At 36.2% G+C, this 22,310-nt stretch overlaps 1 protein-coding gene across 2 annotated transcripts; it reads right to left on the bottom strand.

Moving 5' to 3' along the window:
- Nucleotides 1-1,083: 1,083 nt before the first annotated feature.
- ETNPPL (ethanolamine-phosphate phospho-lyase) lies at nucleotides 1,084-21,335 on the bottom strand. Of its 2 annotated transcripts, none has more exons than XM_074276777.1 (13): nucleotides 20,944-21,335; nucleotides 18,497-18,615; nucleotides 17,593-17,752; nucleotides 15,607-15,681; nucleotides 13,130-13,220; nucleotides 12,015-12,131; nucleotides 9,046-9,128; nucleotides 8,509-8,734; nucleotides 7,085-7,239; nucleotides 5,843-5,932; nucleotides 5,420-5,550; nucleotides 4,296-4,327; nucleotides 1,084-2,320 (listed from the first exon to the last, which is right to left on the bottom strand). In XM_074276777.1, exons 1-13 carry the CDS (start codon nucleotides 20,997-20,999, stop codon nucleotides 2,198-2,200), a joined length of 1,458 nt encoding a protein of 485 aa, XP_074132878.1. In that variant the 5' UTR covers nucleotides 21,000-21,335; the 3' UTR covers nucleotides 1,084-2,197. The 2 variants fall into 2 exon arrangements, with proteins under 2 accessions (XP_074132878.1, XP_074132879.1); XM_074276778.1 differs by having other exon boundaries at nucleotides 17,593-17,749; nucleotides 20,944-21,144.
- Between the last annotated feature and the right edge of the window lie 975 nt (nucleotides 21,336-22,310).

Genomic DNA, 22,310 nt, shown 5'->3' on the forward strand with positions numbered 1-22,310 from the left:
ACATTGCTCCATTTCCAATCACTTCTATATTTCTACAGAAGTAGAAATGGGAATTTCATACAACAGAGGTTCATTTAATATATTCCTTTGCTTCACTGATTGCTTATATAACAAGTCATAATCAATTAATCAACCTACTCATGATATGCTTTTTTGTGATTAGCTAGGCTGGTCCAAGCTAGTAAATTTTATCTGTTACTGAGCCATACTGGTAGAATCTACTAGAGCTTGAACCAGGAGGTGTGCTAGTACCAGCTCATACTGGTTCATGAGAGTCTTTGGTTAAATTTTCAGGTGATACTGCTGCTAGGTGATATTGTGTTAGAGTGGTAAGCCTGGAGTCAGGAAGACTTTAAGAGTTCAAATTTGGTCTCTCACACTTATTAGCTTTGTGACCTTGGGCAAGTCACCTAAATCCTGCTTGTCTCAGAGAATGGACAAGAATAGAGTCCAAAGTCTTTACTGTCCCTCACACAGTTTGTATCTGTCATAGTCTGACCCAGTCTCACCCAGCAGTCTGACAGTCATAACCAGTCTCCCTCTCCATCTGAGTCTGACTTTGTCTCCAGTTCTCCTAAAATATCCTATTATAATTACATTACAGTATACTGAGTGTATGGGAACTAGAGATCTAGAGAACTAAGTATATATGTGAACTAGAGAACCATTACCTCATCAATTCCACTGAGTTAACACCTTGTTATAAGTATACTTCTTTCAAGTTTACTTCTCCAAAGTTCCTGCCCTCTACAAAACATGACTGAAAGAATTGAACAAAAACAAGCAATCACACCTCAGAAATTGATAAATGCTACAAATCAGGGCTTGATTTCCTTTTTTTTTGACTATTTAGACTAAAGTGATGGGGGAAATGTTAATATAGCTTAAATTTACAGGTCAGTTGTGGGTATATATTTCCCCCAGAGAGTCTTTTGTTAAATAATTACCAGCATATATCTGTAGCCTTGAGCTTTAAGATCCTTTAAGACACTAGGGTCACTTTCAAACTATGAGACATTGGAGGAAGAATTTGATTTAGGAAATATATATATTTGATGATAATCCAACAAAAAAGACAGAAAATTTCTGCATTGAAAATAAATTTTAATTTAATTTAATAATTAACTACATAATCAGAGATAACTAGAAAATAGGTAATTATTAGTTGAGTGTCCAAACAGTATAGCCAATGTATTAACAAAGCAATATCATTAATGATCTTGGTCTTTTACATTTCATAGCTTTCACAAATAATTTGTGAATCAAGTAACAAAAAGTAGAATGAATAACAATTCTAGAAATAGATTTAGTGCTGAAAATGTAGAAACTCACAGATAAAGAGAGTATGGCATTTATTTTTGTGATCTTGGACAAATCACAATCTTTCTTTGTCTGCTTTATCATCTATAAAATGAAGATGTTTACTGGCTTTTAAGTTTCCTTCTAGAGCTTTATCTATCTATTGGTCTTTTCTCCAATAATGTTTTCATTAATTTGATCTTTAAAAGTTAGACATGGGGGGCAGCTAGGTGATACAGGGGATACAGCACCAGCCCTGAAGACAGGAAGACCTGATCTGGTCTCAGACACTTAACAATTCCTAGCTGTGTGATCCTGGGCAAGTCACTTAACCTCAAAATTGCTTCAGCAAAACAAAACAAAACAAACAAAAAAAACTAAATAAAATAAAAGTTAGATACCTCTAATTTTTTCTTCCCACTTAAGACTTTGGATATCACCTCCTAATTAATGTTTGGCATTTGTGTGGGTGTGTGTAGAAACTTGACACTTTTTGATAGAAACTTAAGATATGTGATTTTATTGCTTACTTTTATATATTATAAGCTTAAATTTTATTTAGATCCCTTAAGTTTCAAATCTGAGAACCTTACTGTGCTTTGCCTTCTAACATTAATCACTAAAATGTGAACTTAATATCGAGTTTACATTTTAAAAATTCATAAAAATAAATTAAGATCTCTGATTCACAAAAGCCAAATAAGGATTTCCTGGGACAGGTGTTTTGATTAGCAGTTGGTTTTTGCTCATTGCTTATTGATTGAGTTATTAACAAATCAAACAAAATGAACAATTACTCTATATGCCACTGTTAAGTATGTGGGCTATTAACAGCCAGAAAATTCCCAGAAACTTCTGGGTGCTTCTGCTCCGTCTCTTTAAATCCAGGCCACAAGCCTCATGTCTTGATCCTTTTTCCAGTCACTGTGTGTTCTGCATAATATCCGTTTCTCTTTTTATTGGTATTTTCAGGCTGACTGGCACTGTCATTGCCACTGTCTGAACTTGCTTCATTAAGCCTCTACAACACAAGACCAAGTAAATTCCAGTGAATTATTCAAAACTAAACAAGTTTCTCTGAGCAAATTTACTCAACATAATTGACAAGAATTGAACTTTTTACTCTCTGGTGACTTCCACAGATACTTTCCACTAGTAATGTGACTTAAAAGTGTGGGCACAATCCTTTAAGCTCATTTTGCACCCCTTTCATATTTTAATTCATGTGAAATAATGTATGCAAATATGCAAATAAGTAAATTAATGAAACAATGTATCTGAAACAAACTAGAGTGATTTTTGGAAAACCTAAAGGTTTTTCCTTTAAGCAAATTATTTCATCCAAAAAGTTTGCATTCCCATTCTTAATGGGTCCAAAAGTATATTTATCAAATACTTACTACGTGCCAAGTACTGTACTAATTACAAGAATCTCCCTAACCAAATATGAATCCAAGCCAACTTTCAGAAAATGGACACTTAGGACATGTGTGGTTTTGAGCAAATCTCTGGACCTCAGTTCTCTAATCTATAAAATGAGAACACTAAACTAAGATATTTTCCAGTTCTCTGAGCTTAAGACCCTTAAACTTGAATAGTAAAATAAACCAAGTTTCTAGTAGAGAACGACCTTTTCTTTACAGGTCATAATTTCCCTACAAATATTTGGTCATAAACCATGCCTGGCGTATTGGATAGAAAAATAGCCTTGAAGCCAAGAAAACAAGATGTCAAGTCTTGACTCAGACATCTTGGCTGTGAACAATTCAAGTTAACTTCTTGCTGCTCTAAGCAACTCTTAGATCCTAAATACCAGCTAGTCTCCCTCTGAGATTATTCCTACTTAGCCCACTACACAGCACATTGTAAGCATTTAATGATTATTTATTGACTGATTGACTAAAAATGTGCCACCCTGCATGTTCTAATAGCAATGAAACCACAATTCTAATTTCCATCCCTGTTTAGCCATGATTCCAGAGACTCTGTAAGCAAGCACCCCTTCTTGGTCAGCAAGCTAGCATCTACTATCTATTGGCTAAATCTTTTTTAGGGGTAGGGAGTCATTGAATTACCTCATCCTCTGTTCAACATAATAAACACTTGGCTAACTTTAATACGTTTGCCCTCGGGATCTTGGGCAAAAGGTCAGAAAGAACTTTTCCAGAAAGGAAAACTCTGCCTCTTTTCAGTCATTTAGTAATAAGCAATTATTAAGTGCTTACAATGTGGCATGTATTTAGGTGTTGAGGATACAAAAACACTATTCCTTCCCTCAAAGAGCTTACATTTTCAAGAGGAAGATAATATGCAAAGAATTACACACACACAAAATATATACAGTAAAAATATATACAGGATTATGTCCTGGAATACTTTTTCTGCAACCTAAATAACAAGTCATTAAATCCTCTCTGCTTTTTTACCTCCCTTTTGCCTTGCCAAGATCCTTGGTCAAGGGCTCTGAGCAGGAACTGCAACTGTAAAAAGGTCCTCCATTGGGAGAACTCTAAATACACCAGATCCAGGCCATATTATGACAGCTCCTAGGAGTCTGCAAGCTCCTAGTTCCATTTGGAACTTAAGTTTATTTAAGGGTAAAAGAATGGTCTTTTGGTTTCTCAATATTGATCCTTTGATGTGATATAGGATTCTGAATGGATATATTGGTGCCTAAGTGCCAAGACAGCAGCTTAAATTATCAAAGCCCTTCTGCAGCCCTCTCCCTTAACAGACTACAGGAGCTCCTTACCAACAGAAAAAGGGGATACCTCTGAGGAAATGAGAGCCACTTTTACTTACTCCCTAATGGGAAGGGAACTTAGATAGTTCAGCTTAAGATGTTCTTTATTCATACAAGGGGAGTATGGGATTTTGTATGTGTCTACAAAACTGCCAGTCTTGGAAGGGAGACTGGTCACTGTATTTCATTAGAAAGTTTTTACTCCCTCACCACCCTCCCCCCCATTTTTAAAAAAAGGAAAGTTGGATCTTACTTCAGTCCTGGTTCCTGTGGTTTCTTCTAAAACTACATAAAGGAAAATATAATAGTATTAGAAGATCAATTGCAAAACCTTCTACTGCTTTCTGCTGTGACTAAGAAGACTTTTGCCTGAGATATTTGAAGGAAAGAGAAGTGTTTAAGTGCTAATGAAAATTGACTCTATTAAGAGAGCAGTATCCTGACTCTTTCTGTAGTGATTTCTACTGTGGAGAATGTTCCTCTGAAAAGTGAAAGGAAAAGAAAGCCTGATTGTTTCCATGAGGAAACTCTACTAATTGAGGGGTATATGTTTAAAAGAGGAGTAGTAAATCAAATGTAACCGAGATCCCTACTCCTCTAGTCTATTCATCCTGCCATAGTTTCTTGTTTCCATTCGTTCATTTACACTCATATTTCCACCTGTAAAAAAAATCTTACTTTGTTTCAAAGTCCAGTTCAGGGACTCTCTGAAACTTATTTCCCTGAAATCCTTATTTCCCTTGACTAATATCATTAAAACAGATCTCTCCTTTCTCAATCTTCTCAAAGGACTTTGGAGCTCCCCTTTTACATTTGTTACAGTCTACCTTTTATCATAAGCTGCTATTCTCAAGTCATTCTTTAAAATCATATGGAAAAAATCTAAAGACAATGTTTTGAAATAAGTGTCCCAGTCAGTGAAATGACTCCATACTAGGAATTTGGGAGGCAGTAGGATATAGTAAGTAAAGAGAGGAAAATTTTTGAGTTCAAATTCTGGCACATAATAGTTGGGTGACTTTGGCATCATTTAACTCCTCAATCCCCTCAGATGTAAAGCAGATTCTGATGTTAATCAGCAGAGACCCTCAGGATGGATTTCCCTGTATTGTTTTTTTAAATACAAGTCAAGCTACCTACCGTCCAATAATTTTTTTTAAACAAATTATTTTCTTGTTTCAGTGAAGTCTTAATTTTGGAGTGGGATTACTTTTGAATAAATTTCTTTTCCCTCTTTTCTCACCTTTTCACCATTTCTAAATCTAAGTTACACAGCCGTTTCTGTCTTCATAGGTGATGGGTATATACAGGAAGAGATTGATGAATTTTGTACTGAAAATAAAAAAGAGGGACAGTCCAGGGAGCTGCAAAACTAACCTGTTAGAATTTTATCCAGTTGTTCCACCATAAACTTAGCATTGTCCTTTGTGAAGCACATTGGTGGTTTTAGTTTAAGAACATTCCTATGGGGACCATCAGCACTGAGAAGTATTCCCTGTTCTTTCATCCTAGTAACAGAAAAATGCATATAGATGTAAATAAAGTCAAAGGTTCAGAATAATATTGCAAAAGAAAAAGAGTCCCTCTAGGAAGGTCAGATCTTTCTATCACAGATACAACATATCATATACCACTTCTACCTCCCTCCATCCTTCTTCCCTTTTCTCTCTCATAATCACAATCCCATTCATACAGTAGATACTAAATTTCTCTTTTCCTGGAGAAGAGGGGCAAAGACTAATGTTATCAAATTGCATATGACATAATTAGATTGGCAAATAAAATAAAAGATGTATTTACTTATAGATGATATGTTGTGCTTCAGCAGTGGCAGGAGTCCTTTTCTGTTGATTCTTCACTAAGTCAATTCCAATAAAAAAACCAATACCCCTAGGAAAGATGGAGAAGAAGCAAACATTCATTCCATCAGGAGAAAATTCTTCATTTTCTTTTAAAAAAATATTTATCACCAATACTTCTGTTCATTTAGTGGTAATGAAAAGGGTCACTTTCTATATCTAAGCAGATTCAGGCTAATTTAAGTAACCAAAGCCAGTCAGAGGCTGCTAATTGTTTTTAAAAACAATTTCTTCTTCTTCTTCTTAACAGATTTGAATCTAGGCTTGATTCCAAGGTCAGTTCTCTATTATATGCAATACTAAAGATAACAACTATCTTTAGTTTCTTAGGACAATAGTTACAACAATAATGTTTAATGTTAATCAATTGAAAAATAACTAATAAATATTAATGATGTTTGCAAAGTACTTTATATATATTAAGCTCATATTATCCTTAACAATTGGGAGTTTCTTGCTACTTACTATTAGCCTTATTTGACAGATGAAGAAATTGAAGAATTTATTTCCTGCAAGTTTTTTTTTTCCTCTTTCTTTTTTTTTTCCCCCTGAGGCTAGGGTTAAGTGACTTGCCCAGAGTCACACAGCTACGAAGTGTTAAGTGTCTGAGACCAGATTTGAACTTGGGTCCTCCTGAATTCAAGGCTGGTGCTCTATCCACTGTGCCACCTAGCTGCCCCCTAATAAGCAGGTTTTAAATTAAAGTTTTTCCTAACTCCAGATCTAGCAATCTACTTAGCTGCCTAATAGATGGTATCTTAAACACCTACTATGTTCTAAGCACTGGGAAATACAAAGAAAGACAAAATTGTCTTCTACAAAATACTAAGTTCAAATCAATTTCTAAGTCTCAATGAGCTTATATTCTAATGAAGGTGACAACATTCAAATAACCATGTACCTATAAGATTAAAATGTACAGAAAACCCATTTTTTAGGATATCTTTGAGTATTGAAATTAGCAACATACTTCTAAAGTCAAAATATTATTGTGCAGAAATATTTTAAAATTTTCTTTTGTTTTTTTCAAGGCAATTGGAGTTAAGTGATGCCCAGGTCATACCACTAGTAAGTGTTAAGCGTCTGGGGCTGGATTTAAACTCAGAGCCCTATCCATTTCACTATCTTAGCTGCCTCTATCATGCAATTATCTAATCACATGATTCCTCCTGGATAAACATACCTGACATCCCCAATCAATGAATGTTTTGCTTTTTGCTTATTCAATAACTCAATTAGGTAATTTCCAACCCGTGTGGCATTTCCTTGGAGATCTTCCTTTTCAATTACATCTAGGACAGCCAAGCCAACAGCACAGGACACTGGATTTCCTCCATACTGCTCAAAGATGGAAGACAAAACCCAGCAGTTGGATGAATGGTCTCCTTTCATTTACTAGGAATTCTGTCTTCAGGATTCTTCAGCTGAAGCTCAGAAGTGAAGATTAAATTTGAAGGGCATTTTTTACTTACCATCAAAGCTTTTATAATTCAATATTTATTACAAACATTGTCACAGATTAACATAAATATTATTAAGTTTTGTTTACTGACTTTGATATTAGGTAATTTCAGGCAAAGCTAACAGCTAAAGCTAAAATGTCCCCCTCTGGCTTCTCTAATAGTTTTTGATACTTGAATTTCAGTAAACTTGAATCTGACTGAAATGTACCAAATTCTACAAGTATCAACTTTTCAAGCCTTAAAGTTAAATGTAACTAGAATAAAACAAAACAGGTCAAAAGGTTATTTAAATGATGTCTCATAATCTAAAGGATTTACAAGATGATTTATGAATTTGTGACATGCATCATACACAAAGGATCATATCATCCATACATGCAAGGCAGCTATGCCTGTACTTAACAAGACAATTATTTATTAGTATATAGAAAAATGACAAAAGGGCGAGACAGATAGTATCTAACTGTAGATAACTTTAGACAGTTTGCTCAAGATTACTGGGATGGCTTTTAAAAAATATATATTACTACCTATTCCAGTTCTTACTCTGTACTGACTGTCCTACTCATGAATCTTTCTTCCTGCTTCTTGTTCTCTCCCTTCAAGAAATGGATTCTCTTTATATTTTAATAAAAACTCTTGTTCAAAGGTTTTAATAGAATTTTTCTTGGAGTTCTGCTTTGTACTTATCCTCCTCTTCATGCTCCCCACCAAAATCCTTTTTTTTGGAGGCAGGAAAGGAGTAAGTTATGTTCCATCTATTCAATTGTAAACTCCTAACAAGTAGCAAGTGCAGGTCCTGTTTCATCTTTGAACCCCTAAGACCTAGAACATTGTCTTCTATATATTAGTCACTAAAGATGTTCATAGGATCCTAGATATAGAACCAAAAGGGTCATCTCAGAGGTCATCTGGTCCAATCTTCTTCATTTACAGAAGAGGTACGACCAACGAAGGGTCATCTCAAAGAACATCTGGTGCAACCTCCTTCCTTTTATAGAAGACCAAGGAAGGAAGTAATTTGAAGTAAAAAAAAATTTTTTTTGATAGAATTACTATCTTTTACCATGTTTGGAGAAAACAAAACAAAAAAAAGCACAAAGCACTCTCCCCTTTTATAAAACTGTCTGAAAATAAAATTTACCGTGTTAAAATACTCCATTCCAGAAGCACTGAAGGCTTCTGCAATTTCTTGGGTTGTCACAACACAAGATATTGGGAATCCATTGCCCATCGGTTTACCCATGGTAACAATGTCTGGCACAAAGTCTTCACCATACATTTGAAAGCTCCAAAAATGTTTCCCAATTCGACCAAAACCAACTTGAACTTCATCAGCTATAACTACACCTCCTACTTTGTGGATATATCTGAAAAGTAAAGAGACATGATGAAAAACAAAAAGACATGATAGATAGTCTCAAGATCCTATAAAGATATTCATGATATCAAAAAAAAGGGGACAGTTTTCCCAATTGCTTTGTATGACAATTACTTGATTTCCGTATTAAAATATGGGGCTACATCTCAGTATAAGCTTACTAAATGAATTGATTTGAATTGCACCATGTAAAATGTTCCATTACAATACTGGAAGAATAAAAAAAGACCAAAATAGGCAAAAACAATTTCCATTTGGTAGCTGTTACAATGTTCAGTGTGCTCCAAGTCCAGTACATACTGTGCCACTTTCTGGAAGTAGCCTGCTGGTGGAATGACTTGGCCTCCACAACTCTGCATGGACTCAGCAATAAAAGCAGCAATCTACATGAAAGGAGATGAAGTCAGAGTTTATTTAGCTGATTGCCTCCCCTTTGTACACCCAGAGACCAGAATGAGCTTCCTTACAAATCAGCTAATTTCAAGAATGTGCTAGAAAAGAAAAGAGCACATAGGGGCAAAGAAGCCATACGATGATTCCATAGAAAAGTTCTCATTAGAAGTCTATCAAACACGAGATGTAAAGCATGGGTCACCAATTCAGTGCAGTCCTCGGCAACCATAGGACATGGAGGGAAAAAAAAAATGTAGCATTTGATATTTACAAAATTTTACTCATTATAATGCAATGTGAATACATTTTGAAAATATGCAGCACTAATAATACCAATTCATGAAAGCAAGGAAAACTTGAATTCCTTCTCTCTACATGGTTAGGTAGATGATGACTGAGCTTGCTTTTGCACTATTAAAAGCTTCCATGAGAAATATTCGATGCACATTGGTATCTATTCTGCAATTTATAAATCTTAAAAAGTTGTCTAGAACACCCAAAGATTAAGTAACTTATCTTGTCCAGTAATTACCAGAAAATAGATTGAATCCAGATCTTGGTTCCAAGGCCATATCCCTATTCACTATACCACAATGTCTTTCTAATAATAATTAGAACTAACTTTTATAGAAGTCTATTAAGGTTTGCAAGGTACTTTATAGGTATTTTCATTTGATCCATTACAATAACTCAAAAGAAGTAGGTATTGTTACTATTACTTATATTTTGCAGGTAAGGAAATTGAATTAAATAACTTGCTTAGAGATAGATAGCTAATCAGTAACTGAGTTAGAATTTGAACTTGGACTTCTTAGCTCCAAGTCACTCCCAAGTTATTTGGAGTTACTATACTGCCCAGCTTTTGGCTTTCTTACTGATAAAACTCTCACATTAGTTCAAGGATTTTCATATGGTATCATCAAGCTAAAGTGTTTCCAGGGGCTAAAGATGGAAAAGAGAAAATGGTTCTAATAGAATAAAGTCTGTAGAGCTCACATTCTTTTAAACCTTCATCTTATGTTTGCCTCCCTCTGTCAGCTCCACAACCTCTGGGTGAGGTGTCAACCAATTCTGTAAGTAGGATAGCACCAATCGTATTTTATCGACTGCCTTCCATACAATATGGGCACCCCTCCCTTGGCATTTGCCATGACATGGAGTATGCTGTCTTCCCAGAAATAGTCCTTAATGTAATGGTGCTTTAAGTAGTGAATGTTACATTCAAAGGAATCCATTTTAGTTAAAAAGCAAGAAGTTTCCAAGAGCATGGGAACTTTCACCTCTTGTGCAGCATTTTTCTGCAGCTGGTATACAGTGCTAAGACCCAAAAGAAAACATATAGAAAGAAGGCAGGGAGAGAGAAGATGCAGGAGAAGAAAAAAGGAAAAAAAAGAAAGAGGAGAGGACTCTCTGTTAGCAATGAGTACAATTGTTTTTAAGCTTCAAATGTTAAGTATTATATCTAGGCCAGCTTTTCCTAACTTTTGTGTCCTGGACTCCTTTGGCATTCTGGTAAAGCCTGTGGATCTCTTTTCAGGATAATGTTTTATATATAATGAAATCCATAGGATTATGAAAGAAACATTCTACTAAAATAATTATAAAAATACTTCTAAAACACAGATCACATACTTGAGATTAAAAACTCTTAATCGAGGTTATCAGATGACTGATGACTTCCTAGGATTTCATCAGCATTGCTGTGTAATATAATAGGCAATTCCCTACTATATCACATAGCAATGTCCTGAGATTCTGAGATTTTATTTTAAAAGTGTCACACAACTATCAAAGATTAGTTAGTATTTGAATCCACATCTTCCAAAATCCAAATTCAGTACCCTCTCCACTATGCTATGGAGACTCTCAAAATGCTATGCCTTTAAAACCCCTGAAGAAGGTTCAGTATAGGATAGTAAACTAAACTCAGTTGAGGCAAAAACACTTCTCTAAATACCAACACTTCTCTGCTCTGTTCTTATTTTTTTTTAAAGGTGAGGCAATTGGGGTCAAGTGACTTGCCCAGGGTCACATAGCTAATAAGTATTAAATGTCTGAGGCCAGATTTGAACTCAGGTCATCCTGCCTCTAGAGCTGATGGTCCATCAACTGTGCCACCTAATTATCCCTTCCTTGCTTATACTTTATTTTTTTATTATAGCTTTTTATTTACAAGATATATGCATAGGTAATTTTTTTAGCATTGACAGTTGCAAATCCTTTTGTTCCAACTTTTTCCCTCCTTTCCCCATCCCTTCCCCCAGATGGCAGGTTGACCAAAACATGTTAAATATGTTAAAGTATATTGCTTACACTTTAAAGGGCAGGTTCACATTGATAGACTTTGTAAAAGATCTGACCAGGTTTAGATCTTTCCTAATTTCCAAAGGCAGAGTAAGTTCTAAGGATGCCCTAAGATCTTTGTCTGAAACCTAGTTTAGGACCGAAACTCAGGAGTTACTATATTCTCTTTTCAATCAAAATATTAACCCTTGGTACCTACTGAAGTAGGTACTTTTCCTTCCAGCAACTTCCCATTCTCATTCTTTCTAGTAGGCTAGAAATGGATCCCTGGAGAAGAGACACGGAGGTGCCATTTGCCAAGCTTTTTGACTCTCAGAGCATGATTTCACACTGCAATGGGGAGAAGTTCCCTATACCAGTAAAATCCCAAGTTGAGTACACCAATCTTCTTGCAGACAAATCTTATGTAGTTTGTACCAACAAAAATAAAAAAAGAATATCATAAAAGAATCTAATGAAAATTTAGGTCCATAAAATTTGATTCAGATTTTTTTCTCTCTCCCAACTCCCCTTTGAAACCAATTTACAAAAGATGTTAAGAATCTATAATGTCTATAATGGTAAATACAAACCTTCCGCCCACATTTCTGGGCTTCTTCAACAATTTTCTTCACCTCATCTGCGTAAGCACCAGCTGGATCTGGGTGGTCCTCTCTATATTTTCCTCTGTAGATATCTGGAGTTGGTGCCTGAAAGCAAAGAGATAGACTTTCTACACTGAAAATTTAGAATCTTTCAGCTTTATGTAGAATCATAGATCTAAGGGCTATTTAGCCCAACCTATTGTATTTCACATAATGGGAACCTAAAGTTTTAAGAGCTTAGAGGCCATCTGATATAATCCCCCCCACCCACTTTTATATGAAAAAAAACTGAGGCCTTAAGGGGTTTTAACGACCTAAGCTATTAACAGTTGGTGAGCATCAGAGATAAGATTTTCACTCCTGTCCTTTAACTCTGGGTGCTTCTGTAAATAGGGAACTGGGTCTGAAATCAGGAAGATTCAGCTTCCTGAGTGGAAATCTTGTTTCAGATATTATATTGGCTATATGATCTTGGACAAGTCACTTAACTATTTGCCTTAATTTCCTTATATGTAAAATGAACTACTAGAGAAGGAAATGGCAAACCATTCCAGTATCTCTATTAAGAAAATCCCAAATGGGGTTAATGAAAAGTCAGAAAAGATCAATCAAAACAACTTCTGGCTCTAGAACTATTGCTCTTTACACTGTAAAATGCTGTCTTACCATTGTGGTGTGAGGATGGAAAGAAGGCAGAAAAGAGAGAAGAGTTAATGCTCATAAGCTTTAACCAAGTGTTACTTTCAAAGCTTAAAGTTATATGGAAAAAGAGAGACACAATTGTTCTTTTGAGAATAAGTAGAAGAGAACCAATTCTTAATTGTTATGTTTTTAAAGAATACTGCAAATTATAGGGTCACAATTGTTTTTAAAAACTGATGACATCATTTTGTGTTAAGTTGTGACCAACCAACTCAAGGACAGAAATGAGGTTGTTCACCCTGGCAAGAATAACAGCAAACAAGACTCAAGGGCACCTTGGCAGTAGTCATCTCTAGAAATTAATGCCAGAAGGGGCAGGTCAAATCCTATTTTTCAAGGTGGATGATGTGTGTGTGTATTACATAGTTAATACATATACAGACATATAGATATGTACTTACAACATGCACAAATTCTTTCTTGACATCTTTGCCTTTTCTCAATTTATATGGACTGATTTCAATCAAGGAAGAAAGATGACCATGATAAGCACTGAAAAGAAGAGTAACGTACATAATTTTCAAGGAAGCTTTCTTTTAATATTAAAATTTTTATCATTCCATAATCATGAAGAAAAAACACTTGATTTTAGTAAATACACCCTACTTGTGTATCTATATCTATCTATCTATCTACATATATATGAAAGGTAAAGATTTGGGACATTAAAAATAGTATTTTTAGTTTAGAAACAATTGTTTTTGCTGATGGAATAGTAGGTTTGTTAAGGTGAGCAAAATTTATTTTTTTGAGATTACCTTGTTGAGATTATTTGAGATTGCCTTGTTGAGCTTTGAAATCATCTATGTAGAAATGAAATTCTATACATTAGCTAGATTTAGTCTCTCCCCTCCTGACATAATCATAGAAAGTAGTAAGCAGGTATTAATGTGGTAAACTATATTACAAATATGTATACATACACATATATAACCTGAAGTGTTTATGAAATGTGAAAAATTTCTGATGCATTTAGAAGTTTCTTGTTCATTGACTGACAAAAAATCAGCCTTATCTTTGTGAGAGAGGGATTTTAACATGCTATGCCTATTAATCCTAGAAGGAGTGGAGTGGTGAAGAGGATCAGTCCTCTTCACCTTCCCCAATTGCTTTTGGTGCCCTGCACAAGAACTTCTTGCCTTGAAGGAGACTTCTCCACCCCCATCACTAGAGGTACCATTTAAAAAATCCTATTTAAAGACATTTTAAGAGTTGAGTTTATATTGTATGAATGCAAGCTCTTAAATAAATGATTTTTAATATTAGAGAGAAAAAGTAGATAGGTGATGCTATTTATGATTGCTGAGTCAAATATATGCAGATCTATACAATATTTATATGCTATACACATTACACATGCACATTTTCATATTCACATATATAGGGATGCAGGGAGAATATTCAAAAGAATTAAGGGTCAGAGCAGTTCAAGGCACTAAGTGTCTGTAATTGCTATTTTTCTACTTCTAGTCAAGGAAGAAAAGGATGTGAAAATACTGAGAAAATGGAGAGTTCTTGTGGAAAAAAATGTCACATTTTCCCCCCTGAGTTAGAAATAGTCTCATTAGTGTTAAGATCAAAGCCAAGAAGGATGATGATCCAAGTCTTTTGATGCCAAACTCAATTTACTCTACACATATATAGAAAAATGTTTGAAGATTTTAATTTCAAAAGTAAGCACTTAAAAAAAAATCTTTTTAAGTCTAAGGGGAAAAATGGGGTTAGAAGAGTCAGAGTCTGGTAATAGTTAAGGATTAGTGAGAAAAATATTGAAATGCATTTTGGTATATTTCTCTAATTATTGGTCTAATTTGTTATCTATTTTAAAATATATATAGTTGTATTTATTATGTTTCTCTGTTTCCCAAATCTGGCTTGTATAAAATCTAATTGTGCCATGTAAGTTTTCTCTTGATCAGGAAACTGATTTAAGATGAGACAAGAACTCTGGAACTTTAATCTAACTTGAAATATCTAAAAATACCTCCCTCTTTTATAACTGACTGATGCATGTTGAGCGATCATATCAGAATCTTTTTTCTATACAATCATCTTGTACATGTATAAGTACAAAACATATAGTACAATACTATACAATCAGTATTGTATTTTCTATACAATACTGTACCACCCAAAGACAAAGGTACAGTTATTACTTCAAATTTAGCAGTTGCTAAGCATATTTAAATTACAAAGAAGGGTAATTGTGGATTAATCACTGAAAGGTAACTTGTCAATTGTGTCCTCTGAATGGCTTTTGTTGAGCATGGGGAATTTGGGGGGGACATGGTTCTATATCTGGTGTAAAAATTAAGATGTTATTAAAATGCAACAGGATTTTATCTATATAGGAAAGAGTATTTCCTCATATATGAATTGTGTCTTCTAAAAGTGCTATCCTTTGTTTGGGATAGATGATAAAGAACATTTCTTTTTCAGGTTATACTTAACATATATATATATTTTTTCTTAAAATTGTTTTCTTGAAGTAGCCTATATAATAATTTACAAATTAAATAAAGTGATATATTTTTAAAATACTGGTTGAGTGGAAAAACATCATTCCCTTCATCACTTATGGCAATGAAAGTCCTAGTTATTTGGTTGAGGAAGTCTACATTTTATAAGCAAAGCACCCCTACTGTCAGCTTACCCTTTTCTTAAGCAAATTTATTAGGAATTAAAATGAGCCTCAATGGTACTGGCCTTGCAAATCCATAATTAATAATAAAAAAGACATTAAATCCCTTCATTTATAATACTGAGATGTCTATTGAGACATAGTAAAATTAATATGTAGCGTTGTCTTTTACTTCAACTCAGAAGACTGCAGAAAGACCAGCTGGATTCATTCACAATTATTTCATTGCAGACTTACTGGTCAAGTGTGATTACATCTTGGTGATCTCTGTATTGCCTAGCAAGACGTAAGGCAAGATCATTGGCTTCAGATCTAGAAAGAAACACATCAGGGTTACAAGTATATGGTCCTTTTTGCTAGACTCATTCTAGATTGTTTGCTAAAGTATTTGCAGAAAATATGTCAATTTAAAAAATAAAATGATACATGCAAATATGTCTTAGTAGCATGACTTTTAAGACTTAGCCTCACCTATCCAACAGGGGAGCTAACATTTAAAATAATAAAATGTCTTTAGTAAGCTTCATTACAAGAGTATGCAGTACAAATTCTGTTATTTGCTATTATCAGGAGTAAATTTTGTCAGGCATAAATACTAGATGTTAGTTAAGATCTTTCATCACTGGGGCCATGGTGTTGTGCCACAGTTCCCTTTTATTGTCCTGCCTCAGTTTCCCAAAAGTGTTATGCCTCAGTTTCCTCAAATTGTTCTGCCTCAATCACTCTGGTTGCAACCTCTTTTTCTGCTCATTAGAACTAAGGTAATTAGAGCTTTGGTGATCTGGCATTCCAAAAGCTAAAACTCCAGATGTCCTATCTCAGATACCTAATTGGTGTCCTCTAAATCCAGACTTCCTGGCTCTAGTTGGACACCTCCTTAACTCCCAATTTGTTAGAATTTATGGTCCTCCAACCTGTCAGAACCGGATTGATGGTCCCTGCTGGAGATTCCTGCTCACCAGAATATGGACTTCACCCCACTTTGTATAGCTTGGAGCTATGTATATATATTTCAGTAAGAACTCACATTCAGGGCTGGATGCTTTGGACATCAGCCCTGGGGGCAACATACCCCTGGCACACTCTCCCTCTCAGAAATCCAAAAAATAAATAAATAAATTAAAAACTCGAATCTCTATCTTGCCTCAGTTTCTCTGGCATTACAATGGTTTTCCTGTTAGAGGATGTGCTTGAAAATAATAAATTAAAAAAAAAAAAGTCAAACTCTGGAGATTCTAAGAAACTCTTCGGAGATTTCAAAGAAAGTCACATAGATAGGGATGGATGTGTATGAGAGATAAAGACTTAATGAAATCATTTAGCTTATGTATTCTCTCATTAACATGTGAATTTCTAAAGATTGAGTCAACAATTGTTTCACTTGGAGAAGCCAAAAATGCTTCATAATTATAATTTAGATGCTAGAATTATCTTGAAATTCTTTACAAGGGAAAATATTTTTGGTTAAACACTTTATTTTGGAATATCTTGAAGAAATTGTGAACCACAAAATCATGGAAATAGACTTTTAGAAATGAAAGGAACCTAATGATTTTCTTTAAGTTTGATTTCAATGCTTGTGGAAAATGCCAGATTGACTGTTTTGAAAAATGTCTCAGAAATTATATTTGACAAAGTCCCTTATTACTATATTGATGAGAATTTCCATAAAATCTCTGCTCCCTACAATGCCAAATCAGTGTTAATTATTTTTGAACAGACAGACTTCGACTGGTTATTTTTACCAACTGAATACTACACACTGATATCTTTTAACATGCCATTTTACTACAATAGTGTCCAAGGTGATTTAAATTAAATATAAGTAACATTTGACCTTTTTTTCCCCTCCATTTGATAAGTGAGGAAACTGAGGTGCTTAAAAAAAAAGGTGGGGCGGAGTCCTCTAATAAAATGGAAACTTCTTGAGGGCAGAATGATTTATCTGTGCCTTTGTAAGCTGAGCACCTAACACAATGGTTGGCTTATCCTAAAATCTTAATAGATGTTTGTTGAATTAAATTGATTTGATTTGCTCAATATTAATTATAGCAAATTATTACCTCAAAGTATTTGAATGCCTTTTTAGGTGTTCCATATATTCCTAATCTACAGACACATTCAGGATTATATAGACCTGAAAACAATTAATGATCCATTTATAATAAACAGGAAGGGGAATGAAGATAGCAAAATGAAAAGAAATCAAACTCTGAAACATACCCTGAATTAGTAAAATAGCAAACAGATAGTTTCTCTGGCAGAGTGTTGGAGAGGCGCTTAGCATACTCAACAATGTTATCATGAAGGAATCGAGAATTTGTATTTAGCAGCTCCATCTGCTTCACAGCAGCTTTGATCACTTCTGGATGACTATGTCCTACTGAAATTTAGGAAACAAAAATTCCAGGAAACTTATTATAATCCAAAATGCCTAGGAAATTAATGGAAGAACCAAGTAATACATGTTGAGGGCGCTAGCCCCTTGGTATTCTTTGTTTGATCTCCAACTTCCTTTGGGACTTGGACCTTTGATACAAGATCTGGTCAAACTAGTTTGGACTATCTGAGGTGGCCAGGGTTTTACAGCCCCCCCCCCATTCTAATCTGCTCGGATAGACCAAATGGCATCAGGAAATTCCTTTTGGGAAGAGACTTCTGTCTGTCCCCAAAAGATAACAAGAGAGTCCTTATCTTAATTTACATCACTCTCAGGAACCTCCCTACATCACGGCATAAAAGAGAGAACGGGAATCTTCTCTTTGCAAATGGCCTTGTACCATGCAGCCATTTTGCCCACCGGCTCTCCAGTGTTTCCATTCTAATCAATAAAGACTATGTTTCCATACAGCATTAAGTAGCAAATTCCTTTGCTGCCGAACCCGCCATTGGTTACTTTGGGGAAGGAAGGAGAGAGAGAAAAGGAACAGACCCATCTCTGTTTACCCATCCTTTACTACTCATCATTTAATACTCATCAATACAGAAATGTTTTTCCCTCCCCAACCAGACTTTCCTTGTCAGTGCCATTAGTTAGCCCTCACTGAAGGAACCACTGACAAATCGGGGAACATAAATTAGTTCCCATAAATCTGCCCTGGCCATGAAATGTATTCTCTGCACTCACCATGAGCAACATTATTGATGCAGTCCAGGTATTGTTTCCCATTTTCATCAAACATGTATTGCCCCTGGGCCCGAACTATCTTGATGGGATCATTGGCAAAGAAAACTTTACAGGATGGCCTAAAAATCAACAAGCAAAAGCAATTTTGGTCTGGTGGCCATTACGTGGAATCATAAAAATTAGAGTATTTCAAAACTGGAATGTACTTTAGAAGTCACAGAGCCAACCCTACAGTTTCACAAAGTACCCCTAAACTTCTCAAAGAAGGCTCAGATCAAAGGCTATGCCAAAGCCCCAAGGAAGGCTACTAAAAGAATAAAAAAAATCCTTCATAAGTGAATAAATACACATTTCATAAAATCAGAAAGCTGGGAGGGGCCTCAGAGGCCATAAAGTCCAACATCTTTTTGTAGATGGAGAAACAGAGGTACAATCACATAGATCACAGCTTTAGAGCAAGAAAGGACAGAACAGGAATGGAGGACTTTTTGACTCCAGATCCTGCTTGAATCATTTATGATCATATCATTTTCATATTCTGACTTAACTGTTTCCAAATATCAAGTCTTCTTTTTGCCCTCCTTTGGAATGCTCCTTTTTTTTTCCCCCTGAAGCTGGGGTTAAGTGACTTGCCCAGGGTCACACAGCTAGGAAGTGTTAAGTGTCTGAGGTAAGATTTGAACTCAGGTCCTCCTGAATTCAGGGCTAGTGCTCTATCCACTGCGCCACCTAGCTGTCCCAGGAATGCTCTTTTTTAAAGGCATACATAAGCATATATAATTCCTTAAGGCATTACAGAGCTTCAAAGCCCAGCTCTACTGCTTACTATGTATGTTATCTTGGGGGGGGGGGGCGGAAATCAATAAACTTCCTATGATTCAGTTTTCTTATTTCCAAATTGAAGAGGTTAAACTAGACTCTGAGGTCCATTAAAAGTTCTAAATCTATAATTCCATTAATTCAACTCATGTGATAATTCTGATAATTTTCCATCAAAATGGTAAAGTACTTGTCCTTTTGGAGAGGAAATATTAGAAAACATAATTTATAAAGAAACAACTGTATCTTTATGACCTTAATCACTTAGGTAGCACTAAGTCACCTAAGTAGAATTGGGTCTAATATACTTATTAGTTAAATCAAATTTAAATATTAGAAACTCTAAGTTATTTACCTCAAAAACATATGAGGGTCTTCCCCTCCCCCCAAACAACAAAACCGGTGCTTAATTCTCAGCACTAAGGACAAAGCTCTTTGACTGGCAACCCCTCCTTTTCGCTTTGGTAGTCTGAATATTTTTTGCTCTAAGAAAATTAGAGAACCTTCAGCTTCTTCTCGGAGATTCTCCTCTATTAGCATGCTACTTGCCCTAGCCCCAGGAAGAATGAAATCCTTCTATACACTATATACCAATCACATCAATCAACAAGCATTTATTAAGCACTCTTACTAAGAGGCTGATAAACACAGAAATGAAACAATCCCTGCACCCACGGAGCTCTTATTCAATGGGTAGACTATGTATGGATCTAACACCCGATGGAAGGTTCTTCAGAACCGAGGGATGGGGAGGAATTAAAACTAGAATCCCTCTGGCGCGCGCATCCCTTATCCCACATCCCAGGTCCTTGCTTGGTTCGACCAGTGGGTCCCTTCGCACTTATTCTTGCCCCCACACCGGCTGAGGAAGAAAAGGAAGCGGGAGTGGGAATGGTATGCAGTCGGGCAGCATGGATTTAGTAGGCTCCTACTGTGTTAGGCAGTTTAACGCTGGAGTGGGAATTCCGGAAGGGGGGTGAGGGAGAGGGAAGGAAAATTAAGGGACTAGTGAGTCCGTTAGAAACTAAAACTTCCTGGAAAGAGTGATGGAAATAGTGCATTTCTTCGGGGTTCTGAAGCCCGATTCCTGTTGTATATACTAGTAGCGAAGTTTACCAATCCCGGGAAGCCTTAGGTAGCATAGGAGGAAGGGTAGGACAGAGGGAGCAAGGGATGCCACCTCTTTACCTCTGGCTCCGGACGGAGTGCCGGACCGACTCTTAAGAGACAGAGGTTGGGAGCGCGTGCGATCCATGTCTCTGCCCTGCACCTCATCTTCCCCCACTTACCTCTCCCCAGCTTCCAAGCCTGCTTGGGAGAATCCGACCGCCTGCCAGGATAGGCATAGGCGTGCGTGCAGATGTGCAGCCCCGGCGGGCTCTAGATTGGGGACAGCGAGGTTGCGGCCTCCAGGCTCTGTTTGGGACTAGGTGGGCAAACTTCAGCTTTCGCTACCACGGATCATTCCCATTTCTTCTCTTACGACTTTCAGTGAGGGTTTAGGTCAAAGATCTGTCCCCACTTCCCTTCAACTCTCACCAGGGTGTGAGATTGATTCTCTGCTTACCTTCCCCCCACCCGTGCCCCGGTTCTTCCCAAGCCAAGTTGGACTGCGCCCAGCTGCTCACCCGATGTATCTTTTCCTGAGTTTGATGGTCTCTGTTTTGCTGTACAGCTCACTCATATTTCTGAGGCGCTGGAAACCCCGGCACTTCTGCGAATTGATCAAGGTCCCAACACTGTCACTAGCAGAGGGGATCTGGTCACCTTCCAGCTCCAGCACTATGGAGCAAGACCCAGTTTCCAGCACTTTACTTTGGTATTCGCTGTTGTTATTATTACCTTCCCTAAGTGCCCTCTGCTTTGGGTTAGCTTTGGCATTAGCTGGTTAGTGTCATCTTTTATGTGTTGCACTGGCTTTGCTGTTTGCCAAATCCCTCCTTCCTCTGCTCCTCCTCCTCCTAGGGCGGCCAATTGCTTGGCTAGTTAACCTGGTTTACAATTAATTCGCCCTCTCCCTAGTTTCCTCCTCCCCCAAACCCAGACTTATTGGTTCTTATCCCTCTCTGTTGGTTTCCTAAAACTCCCTGTCTATTTTTTCTTTTCTGTTTCTATTTCTTTCTTTTCTCTTTTTCTGTCTTTCCTAATTTTCTTTTCTGGCATCCCTTTATTCACTGTTCTCACCCTTCCGAATTTGTGAGGATTTGTGATCACTGAACTTGAATGCAGCTTCTGACACTTGATAAGCGGGTGGGTATACTTTTATCAGAGCCTTAATTTCATCATCTATAAAAAGGAGAAAATATTATCCGTGTGCCTACTTTCGCAGGATTGAGAGGATCAAATGAAGTTTAGATAGATAGATATAGATATATAAAAACCTGTCAATCTTAAAGCTATGCATTAATAATTAGCTCTTATTTCTCTATGTATTTCATTACCATTTATTCTTTTTTTATGGTTCCAGAAGCAATGGATAGAAAATATATAATCAGTTGCATTAATTCTTATTTTCTAATTTCCCATTTTGATGAACAATTGAATAGTAACCTAGGGAGGCTCAAGAACACATGTGCTGTCCTGTTGCATGCTAAAATCTTGGATCATTGGTTTGTAGAAACAAATTAAAAATCTTTTTAGTTTTCAAGAAATATTGAGAAATGATAATTTTCCTCGAAGCCTTTTAGACTCCTTAGAAAAGCCGATTTGAAAGGGAGATGATAGTTGGAGGACTAGGAAGACTTTCAGTAGTTGAATGGATTAAAGGTGATAACCTGAAATTTAACTGGTACTAAGAACATTATCAATGTTTTTCCTTCCCCAAATTGACTAGTTTTTTTGACCCACCTAAAGACAATCCCCAGAAGATAACAGCCTATTCCTTTTGAATTCTTGATATAGATCTCAATAAACTTTTATTGTGTTATTGAGCACCTACTTAGTGTTAAGCATTGTTTTAAATCCCCGGGATACAAACCAAAAAAGAGGCAAAAGC

This window comes from Sminthopsis crassicaudata, chromosome 6 (assembly GCF_048593235.1).
Source record: "Sminthopsis crassicaudata isolate SCR6 chromosome 6, ASM4859323v1, whole genome shotgun sequence".
Taxonomy (NCBI): Eukaryota; Metazoa; Chordata; class Mammalia; order Dasyuromorphia; family Dasyuridae; genus Sminthopsis; species Sminthopsis crassicaudata.